General features: G+C 41.1%; 1 protein-coding gene across 1 annotated transcript; it reads left to right on the top strand.

The window, feature by feature from the left end:
• Positions 1–271: 271 nt before the first annotated feature.
• LOC112230709 (olfactory receptor 1-like) lies at positions 272–8,092 on the top strand. The gene is made up of 7 exons (XM_042311428.1): positions 272–283; positions 2,327–2,531; positions 4,363–4,540; positions 4,703–4,805; positions 5,984–6,187; positions 6,432–6,580; positions 7,542–8,092. Exons 1-7 carry the CDS (start codon positions 272–274, stop codon positions 7,684–7,686), a joined length of 996 nt encoding a protein of 331 aa, XP_042167362.1. The 3' UTR covers positions 7,687–8,092.
• The last annotated feature ends 2,941 nt before the right edge of the window (positions 8,093–11,033 follow it).

The following is an 11,033-nucleotide window of genomic DNA, read 5'->3' on the forward strand; positions in this document are numbered from 1 at the left end:
TGTCAATTTTGGGACACATCCCAAAAATGACACAGCCCAAAAAGGACACATGATGGAGGTGCTCTTCACCAGGGAGGAGATGGCGGTGTCCTCCGTGTCGGGCAGGAAATCAAAACATTGTTCAAGATTCTGTGGCAAAGCCAGCTTTGTCAAGCAACAAAGTGCTTGCTCTTTTTGATATGATTATAATTATCTATGTCTTAAAATCAATACATCATTTTTTATTCCAGTTTTGATGTAGACCTTTCTCATAACATTTCTTTCATAGATTATGAATTTAAGAGTGCGAATGTAAATCATTAAAATAAAATGTCATTATTAATGTTTGTTTTATTTGACTTTCAGCTAATGTTCAGAGATGTTTTGAGGGGGTGGACAAGGCCTCATTAAGGGCTATCATGGCCTACAAGCTAAAGGACGTTGTCACCCAAATGAAGCCAAAAGCAGAATAAAATGAATTTAAATCATTTATTAATATAAATACGTTTTTTTTTGGTCAAAATTAAGTCATTTTTATGCTAGATTATCTTTTCTAATCTAATGTCAATGTTAAATAAATCCCATGAAATACCCACAGAAATTAAATGAATAACCAATTAACATCCAATGGGAATATGGGATAATCCTCTGAAGGGTTTTCTTGTTAACAGTTTAACAGTTGACACTATGCATAGGGGAAGGTCGCGTTCTTCTGGCATCCGCCAAACCCAGATTCGTCCGTCGGACTGCCAGTTGGTGAAGCATGGTTCATAACTCCAGAAAACGTGTTTCCACTGCTCCAATCGTCCAATCGCTGTGAGCTTTACACCATTCAAGCTGTTGATGCTCCTATATGTTTCCACTTCACAATAACAGCACTTACTGTTCACCAGGGCAGCTCGAGGAGGACATAAAGTTGACAAACTGACTTGTTGGAAAGGTAGCATCCTATGACGGTGCCATGTTGAAAGTCACTGAGCTCTTCAGTAAGCCAATTCTACTGTTTGTCTGTGGAGATTGCATGGCTGTGCTCGATTTTATACTTCTGTCAGCAACGGGTGTGGCTGAAATAGCCCAATTCACTAACTTGAAGGGGTGTGCACTTACATTTCGACAAAAAAAAGATAGAGAGAACTTGAGAGATGGCCAGGGATGAAAACTTTCTGTGATCGACATCATGAGTGAGGTGAGAATGATGACATCACCAGGGTGGAGATCTCTGATTGGCTGTTGGCTGTCTTGTCAGAGGGCATGTTGCGTATAAAGTTGGGAGGTACAGAACGGCTAACGCCACACACCTCTGAGGCCACTGGTTGGAAAGGAGGTAAGGATGGAGAGAGGGAGAGAGCAAGAAGAGGGAAGAGAGAGAGAGAGAGAGAGAGAGAGAGAGAGAGAGAGAGAGAGAGAGAGAGAGATCATCAAGGGTCTTCAACATCTCTCTCTTTTATGTAACTCTCTCTCACTGTCTCTCTATTACTCTCTCCATTTTAGGAGTCAAGGATGGAGAGAGAGAGTTCATCCAGGGTCTTCAACATCTCTATGCATAAGGATTTGCTGGGAATATAACTAAACATAGACATAGAATGAATAGATTATATGGCTTGTTTGTCTTGTCTGTCTCTGTTCTCTTTTATGTAACTCTCTCTCACTATCTCTCTATCACTCTCTCCATCTTAGGAGTCAAGGAAGGAGAGAGAGACTTCATCCAGGGTCTTCAACATCTCTCTCTTTTATGTACTCTCTCACTATCTCTCTTATTACTCTCTCCATCTTAGGAGTCAAGGAAGGAGAGAGAGACTTCATCCAGGGTCTTCAACATCTCTCTCTTTTATGTAACTCTCTCACTATCTCTCTATTACTCTCCATCTTAGGAGTCAAGGAAGGAGAGAGAGACTTCATCCAGGGTCTTCAACATCTCTCTCTTTTATGTAACTCTCTCACTATCTCTCTATTACTCTCTCCATCTTAGGAGTCAAGGAAGGAGAGAGAGACTTCATCCAGGGTCTTCAACATCTCTCTCTTTTATGTAACTCTCTCTCTCTCACGATCTCTATATTACTCCCTGGAGGTAAGGATGGAGGTTGTAGGGTCTTCAGGATCTCTCTTTTAAGTAAATGTTCCTCTCTCCCTCTCTCTCTCTTTCTCTCTCTCTCTCACTCTCTCTCTCTATCTCTCTATCTCTCTCTCTCTCTTTCTCTCTCTTTCTCTTTCTCTTTCTCTCTCTCTCACTCTCTCTCTCTATCTCTCTCACTCATTATCTCTCTCTCTAACTTGGGAGGTATTGATTGTAATACCCCCATCCCATCCCCCCCACCTTCCCCAGTACAGTATGTTTGAGGTGAATGAGAACTACACGCGTGTGTCAGAGTTTGTGATCGTGGGCTTCCCGGGGCTCCATCCATCCTTCTACCAGCTGGTGGCCTGGTTCTTCTTCTTCGTCTATGTGATCACGGTGGTGGGGAACCTTCTGCTGGTTGTGCTGTTTGCCCTGGAGCGCAGCCTGCAGAAACCCATGTACATCATCATGCTCAGCCTGGCTCTGTCAGACATAGGTAAGATAATCAGCCTGGCTCTGTCAGACATAGGTAAGATAATCAGCCTGGCTCTGTCAGATATAGGTAAGATAATCAGCTGGGTTCTGTCAGATATAGGTAAGATACTCAGCCTGGCTCTGTCAGACATAGGTAAGATAATCAGCCTGGCTCTGTCAGATATAGGTAAGATAATCAGCTGGGTTCTGTCAGATATAGGTAAGATACTCAGCCTGGTTCTGTCAGATATAGGTAAGATACTCAGCCTGGTTCTGTCAGATATAGGTAAGATACTCAGCCTGGTTCTGTCAGATATAGGTAAGATAGCCTGGTTCTGTCAGATATAGGTAAGATCAGCCTGGTTCTGTCAGATATAGGTAAGATAATCAGCCTGGTTCTGTCAGATATAGGTAAGATAATCAGCCTGGTTCTGTCAGATATAGGTAAGATATCAGCCTGGTTCTGTCAGATATAGGTAAGATACTCAGCCTGGTTCTGTCAGATATAGGTAAGATACTCAGCCTGGTTCTGTCAGATATAGGTAAGATACTCAGCCTGGTTCTGTCAGATATAGGTAAGATAATCAGCCTGGTTCTGTCAGATATAGGTAAGATACTCAGCCTGGTTCTGTCAGATATAGGTAAGATTATCAGCCTGGCTCTGTCAGATATAGGTAAGATACTCAGCCTGGTTCTGTCAGATATAGGTAAGATACTCAGCCTGGTTCTGTCAGATATAGGTAAGATAATCAGCCTGGTTCTGTCAGATATAGGTAAGATACTCAGCCTGGTTCTGTCAGATATAGGTAAGATATCAGCCTGGTTCTGTCAGATATAGGTAAGATTATCAACCTGGTTCTGTCAGATATAGGTAAGATACTCAGCCTGGTTCTGTCAGATATAGGTAAGATAATCAGCCTGGTTCTGTCAGATATAGGTAAGATACTCAGCCTGGCTCTGTCAGACATAGGTAAGATAATCAGCCTGGCTCTGTCAGATATAGGTAAGATAATCAGCTGGGTTCTGTCAGATACAGGTAAGATACTCAGCCTGGTTCTGTCAGATATAGGTAAGATAATCAGCCTGGTTCTGTCAGATATAGGTAAGATAATCAGCCTGGTTCTGTCAGATATAGGTAAGATACTCAGCCTGGTTCTGTCAGATATAGGTAAGATAATCAGCTGGGTTCTGTCAGATACAGGTAAGGGGTCGTGGTAGAATATTCAAATGTGTACACTATCTCTTTCTTTCTCTCCTTCCCCAATGTGACTGCCGATGAAGTTTAAATGTGTCTTGCTGGTGCTCAGGCATTAATGAGAGAGGAGAGGTCATGAGAGAAAGTGTGTCCTGTTAAAATGTGTCTCATATGTGTCCTTCCTTCTTTAATCATGTGGAGAGTCCCTCTATGACATCAGACAGTCATGTACAGATCTGTAATCAATCAGTGATTACTTACAAAAAAGGATGAGCATTTAAACAGAGCCGCTGTGTTCCGTTTCCCTCTCAGAGACAGAGGCTAGAACAAGGGGCCCAGAATGTTTCCACAGTGGCCCTGCCCTAGGTGATAGCCTGGTGCTGGTGGGACAACAGGATGATTTCATGTCATGCCTGTCTGTCTCAATAGTCTAACATGGTCTCCACTCACATCTTCCTCTCTCATCCCCTCTCCTCTCTATGCTCTTTCTCTGCTCTCCTCTCCCTTCCCTTCCCTTCCCTCCCCTCATCCCATCTCTCCTCCTCTCTCAACTCTTCTTCTCTCTCTGCTGCTCTCTTCTGTCCTCTCCTCCTCCTCTCTTCAACCCTCTCCTCTCTCCTCTCTTCTCCTCTCCCCATTCCCTTCCCCTCCCTTCCAGGTTTTGCCACAGTGGCCCTTCCCAAAGTGATAGCTCGGTGGTGGTGGGACGACGGGAGGATCTCCTTCCATACGTGTCTGTTCCAGGAACAAATGATCCACTACTTTGGAACACTCAACTCTCTCATCATGTTGACTATGGCTATGGACCGATACCTGGCTATCTGTCACCCTCTCAGGTAACAACGACAACAGCACATATTATGCGTTATGATTTTATTGATGCAAAATAAATGGTGTGTTTGGGGGGATAGTGTTTCATAATTTTTTGGGGTCCTCTCCCACTCTTCCTCCACCCCCTCTCCCTCTGTCTCCCTCCCTCCCTCCATCACCCTCTCTAGATACCCTATGTTGATGACCAACCAGATAATGAGTGGTCTAACAGTCTTCTCCTGGATGTCAGCCACAATCTCACCTGCCATCGGCACCATAGACTTCACCAGGGTACTGGATTGATAAAATAATGTATAATAATAGTAGTGTTACTACAGCCATTAGAGGGCCTAACAGCCCGAGAATGTTTGCCGCAAAGACTTCACCAAGGTAACACATCACAAAACAATATTCCAGGGCACTACTGTTATATTTTAAAAAAAGTCTAGGTAAATCACATTGGCATATCTTTATCACAATTGGCCCAGCATCGTCCGGGTTTGGCCGGGGTAGGCCGTCATTGGAAATAAAAATGTGTTCTTAACTGGCTTGCTTAGTTAAATAGGTTAAAGGTTAAAGGTTAAATATACATGTTTTTTTAAGTACCCCCTCCACCAAAAAAAAAAATTATAACAATAATAAATAAACAAACAAACGTAGGCATTTTTTGGCCGAAGTACAAACCTTGGAATTGTATTCTTTTCTCTATAGCCAATCACAGGAGTACACACTCAAACACACTCCAACAGACACATAATATGCACACACACGTCAAATCAAATACACTGCTGCTACTATGTTTATCATATATCCTGATGCCACCTTACCTCTATACATATCTAACCCTACCACCCCAGGATCCCTGCACATTGGGAATATGGTATGGAAGGGATATGTAGTTTATTATATTATTATCTTCATATTTCTTGTGCTTATATCTCCTGTGTTTTTGTTCTACCTTGTTATTTTTAGTGTTACATTGATATTGATGACTGCATTGTTGGGTTTGTGCTGTAGCTTGCAAGAAAGGCATTTCACTGTACTTGTGCACGTGACATTTAAACTTGACATTTTTACAATAAAACATATGCTGCAGCCAGAAGAGAATGGGCCTATGGTCCTTTGACCATTGTCCTCCTTTGAAGGAGTTTTTCCCATTTCCCTTGCCATTCTGATTCAGTTTTCTCTTTGTCGTCTAGGTTACTGTTTAAATGACATTGCTGAAGTAAAACGGACCCTTTATAAATAAATTATATTGATTGAGAATTACACAGCATCTACTCTAAACGTGTCCTTGCTTCACCTCCCAGAAAGTAGCGTTTGGTGTGGCCAACCTGCTCCTTCACATTAACTGTGACGCTCTTTGGGGTCTAGGCCGGGGTTACGTACTGCTAATATAAAAAGGGCTTTCTGAATACATTTGACAATTTGACAATTACTTTTTTTTGTGTGTGTGTTTTATCTCCCAGAAAGTAGCATTCTGTGGTCCCAACCGAATTCTCCATGCCTACTGTGACGCTCTGTCCCTGACTAAACTGTCCTGCTCCGACACGGCGGCGATCCAGGGCAGCTCCGTTGGCCTGGCCTATTTTGTGCTCCTCGTCCCCTTCTCCTTCATCGTCTTCTCCTATATCAACATCATCGTCACCGTGATGCGCATGGCTAACGCACAGGTCAGAATTCAGAGGGTGGGGGTGCAGGGGGGCTGGGTGGGAGGAGGTGTTGCGAGTGCAGGGGGTCTGGGTGGGTGGGGGATGCAGGGGGTCTGGGTGGGTGGGGGATGCAGGGGGTCTGGGTGGGAGGAGTGGCGGGGTATGTGTGTTTCCTGTCCTGTCCGTGTCGCTAATTTTATTAACTACTCTCTACTAACCCTAACCCACTGAGAACATTTCTCCATCTCTCCCCTCTCTAACCCAGGGCAGGCTGAAGACCTTCTCTACCTGTGCTACTCAGGGCTGTATCATCCTTATTTACTACATCCCCCGCTTCATAGTGTATGCTACACCCTACATCCCCAACCTGATCATGACCCCTGACCTCCGCATCGGCCTCACCATTTTCTACAGGTAGGTAAACCACAGGTTAGAGAGGTGGAGTTTTTTTTTGGAATTGTTAGTTAGATTACTTGTTCGTTATTACTGCATTGTCGGAACTAGAAGCACAAGCATTTCGCTACACTCGCATTAACATCTGCTAACCATGTGTATGTGACAAATAAAATTTGATTTTATTTTATTTTATTTTATTTGGACCAGGATCCCAAAGGTTACTAGTCAAGTCCCGGGCCGGCGATGAAAAAGTGTGGAATGAACCACTACTTGTTGTGCCCTTAAGGATTGGACCCCTTTTTTTAAATGTTTTGCCTAAAATGACATCCAAATCTAACTGCCTGTAGCTCAGGACCTGAAGCATGGATATGCATATTCTTGATACCATTTGAAAGGAAACACTGAAGTTTGTGGAAATGTGAAATTAATGTAGGAGAATATAACACTTTAAAATATGTTTTTTTTTGTTGTTCCATTGTCTTTGAAATGCAAGAGAAAGGCCATAATGTACTATTCCAGTTTAGGCGAAATTTAGATTTTGGTCGCTAGATAGCAGCAGTGTATGTGAAAAGTTTTAGACTGATTCAATGAACCACTGCATTTCTGTTCAAAATTTTATATCATGACTGCACAAATGTGCCTAATAGGTTTATTAATAACTTTTCAAGTTCATAACTGTGCACTCTCCTCAAACAATAGCATGGTATTATTTTCGTTGTAATAGCTACTGCAAATTGGACAGTGCCGTTAGATAAACAAGAATTTAAGCCTTCTGCCAATATCAGATATGTCTATGTCCTGGGAAATGTTCTTGTTACTTACAACCTCATGCTAATCACATTAGCTTATGTTAGCTCAAGCATCCTGCAGTGGGGGACACCGATCCTGTAGAGATTTTAAAGGGAAAATATTTCAGTGTTTCTGTGACAACCGACAAAGTAAAGTAATCTTCTTCTAAAGTACCTATTCTATTCTACAGCCTGTTCCCCCCGGTGGCCAACCCGTTCATCTATAGCTTCAGGACCAAGGAGATCAGAGCCGTCCTGGCGCGCTGGAGACAGGGCTGGAGGAACAGCCAGACAGAACCGAGTATACCCAAAACTGTGGCTGTTATCACTAAATGAAGCGTTAGGTTATAACATGTTAATTCCGGGTTATAACATGTTAATTCCGGGTTATAACATGTTAATTCGGGGCTATAACATGTTAATTCAGGGCTATAACATGTTAATTCAGGGCTATAACATGTTAATTCAGGGCTATAACATGTTAATTCAGGGCTAGAACATGTTAATTCAGGGCTATAACATGTTAATTCAGGGCTATAACATGTTAATTCAGGGCTATAACATGTTAATTCAGGGCTATAACATGTTAATTCGGGGCTATAACATGTTAATTCGGGGCTATAACATGTTAATTCGGGGCTATAACATGTTAATTCGGGGCTATAACATGTTAATTCAGGGCTATAACATGTTAATTCAGGGCTATAACATGTTAATTCAGGGCTATAACATGTTAATTCAGGGTTATAACATGTTGTGCCCTTAAGGATTGGAACCCTTTTTAAAATGTTTTGCCTAAAATGACATCCAAATCTAACTGCCTGTAGCTCAGGACCTGAAGCATGGATATGCATTAACATGTTAATTCGGGGCTATAACATGTTAATTCGGGGCTATAACATGTTAATTCAGGGCTTTAACATGTTAATTCAGGGCTATAACATGTTAATTCGGGGCTATAACATGTTAATTCAGGGCTATAACATGTTAATTCGGGGGCTATAACATGTTAATTTGGGGCTATAACATGTTAATTCAGGGCTATAACATTTTAATTCAGGGCTATAACATGTTAATTCAGGGCTATAACATGTTAATTCAGGGCTATAACATGTTAATTTGGGGCTATAACATGTTAATTCGGGGCTATAACATGTTAATTCAGGGCTATAACATGTTAATTCAGGGCTATAACATGTTAATTCAGGGCTATAACATGTTAATTCAGGGTTATAACATGTTGTGCCCTTAAGGATTGGACCCCTTTTTTAAAATGTTTTGCCTAAAATGACATCCAAATCTAACTGCCTGTAGCTCAGGACCTGAAGCATGGATATGCATTAACATGTTAATTCGGGGCTATAACATGTTAATTCGGGGCTATAACATGTTAATTCAGGGCTATAACATGTTAATTCAGGGCTTTAACATGTTAATTTGGGGCTATAACATGTTAATTCAGGGCTTTAACATGTTAATTCAGGGCTATAACATGTTAATTCAGGGCTTTAACATGTTAATTCGGGGCTATAACATGTTAATTTGGGGCTATAACATGTTAATTCGGGGCTATAACATGTTAATTCGGGGCTATAACATGTTAATTCAGGGCTATAACATGTTAATTCAGGGCTATAACATGTTAATTCAGGGCTATAACATGTTAATTCAGGGCTATAACATGTTAATTCAGGGTTATAACATGTTGTGCCCTTAAGGATTGGACCCCTTTTTTAAAATGTTTTGCCTAAAATGACATCCAAATCTAACTGCCTGTAGCTCAGGACCTGAAGCATGGATATGCATTAACATGTTAATTCGGGGCTATAACATGTTAATTCAGGGCTATAACATGTTAATTCAGGGCTTTAACATGTTAATTCAGGGCTATAACATGTTAATTCGGGGCTATAACATGTTAATTCAGGGCTATAACATGTTAATTCGGGGGCTATAAGATGTTAATTCGGGGCTATAACATGTTAATTCAGGGCTTTAACATGTTAATTCGGGGCTATAACATGTTAATTCAGGGCTTTAACATGTTAATTCAGGGCTATAACATGTTAATTTGGGGCTATAACATGTTAATTCGGGGCTATAACATGTTAATTCAGGGCTATAACATGTTAATTCAGGGCTTTAACATGTTAATTTGGGGCTATAACATGTTAATTCAGGGCTTTAACATGTTAATTCAGGGCTATAACATGTTAATTCAGGGCTTTAACATGTTAATTCGGGGCTATAACATGTTAATTCAGGGCTATAACATGTTAATTCAGGGCTTTAACATGTTAATTTGGGGCTATAACATGTTAATTCAGGGCTTTAACATGTTAATTCAGGGCTATAACATGTTAATTCAGGGCTTTAACATGTTAATTCGGGGCTATAACATGTTAATTCAGGGCTTTAACATGTTAATTCAGGGCTATAACATGTTAATTTGGGGCTATAACATGTTAATTCGGGGCTATAACATGTTAATTCAGGGCTATAACATGTTAATTCGGGGCTATAACATGTTAATTTGGGGCTATAACATGTTAATTCAGGGCTATAACATTTTAATTCAGGGCTATAACATGTTAATTCAGGGCTATAACATGTTAATTCAGGGCTATAACATGTTAATTCAGGGCTATAACATAACACACTAAACCCAACACCGTCTGTTATCACTCGATGACAATCGCACACAATTGGACCTGTAACAGTGTAAAATATATGTTTCCACTTACAAATAGGACTTGTATAGGCTACAGAGTCGTCTAATCGCTCTGGCTTTGTTTGATACTACTATTCTCCAAGAATATGATGGAGATGAGACTAGACATTCAAATAGCATCTTTATAAATCTCATTCTCAAAAAGCTCTCTGCTTGTGTTGTCTGTCTCAACCAGTATTGATTTATTTATTTTTTAATATTGATCATGTCCAATGAACAGGGGAGGCTACCTCTATAAAACTCATTACAAAAAGCGCTCTGCTGGTCTTTTACTTAATTCTCAACCAGAGTCATACTATGTTCTAGCCAGAAGATGGCGCCGGATACTAATGCATGCATTACCTGCCAGTATGAATCCTGTGATCACTGCTGATGAAGACAGAGCATATTAGCTTGAGTTTGGTGCTACCATCTACCAACAACATTATAGTGTGTGTAGGCTTAAAGTACGTCTGGAATTCAGCCGGATGCCCGATCTAAAAAGTCATATCAGACAGATGCAGTGTTTATTGTGAATATGGCCCACGCTATAACTCGGGAACGTTGCTTTTAAAAGCTGCGCTGAGCTGAGGTTGAATCCTGGCCTGAGTGTAAACCACTGGAACATGAAAGTGGTCCAGATGGCCTCATAGAGTCAATTCAAGTCAAATGGATGAATCACTTCTGGGACAATCAGGAAGAGTATGTCAGGTTACAAATACCAGTCAATAGCCCTATGTGTTCACTGCTTTGGATATAAACACCTACACAATGATTACGTTATTATCAGCAGCACAATGGAAGTTTGTTCACCGGAGGTGGTGTCACTAGCTGACCTTAAAAAACACTATGGTGTTTCAGCAACGCCATAAATAAACACAATGTGATAATAACATCAGGGACCACACACCCAGTCCCAGTCACCCAATGCCAGCTTCTCTACACGATTAGTGACGCTTAAATGAAATCACAG

Source organism: Oncorhynchus tshawytscha, linkage group LG33 (genome assembly GCF_018296145.1).
Source record: "Oncorhynchus tshawytscha isolate Ot180627B linkage group LG33, Otsh_v2.0, whole genome shotgun sequence".
NCBI classification, from domain to species: domain Eukaryota; kingdom Metazoa; phylum Chordata; class Actinopteri; order Salmoniformes; family Salmonidae; genus Oncorhynchus; species Oncorhynchus tshawytscha.

Excerpts from the sequence above, each read along its gene's own strand:
- LOC112230709 (XM_042311428.1), top strand. Across the intron at positions 4,541-4,702 it reads GCTATCTGTCACCCTCTCAG|ATACCCTATGTTGATGACCA; the intron begins GTAACAACGACA and ends CACCCTCTCTAG. Across the intron at positions 6,188-6,431 it reads TGCGCATGGCTAACGCACAG|GGCAGGCTGAAGACCTTCTC; the intron begins GTCAGAATTCAG and ends TCTCTAACCCAG.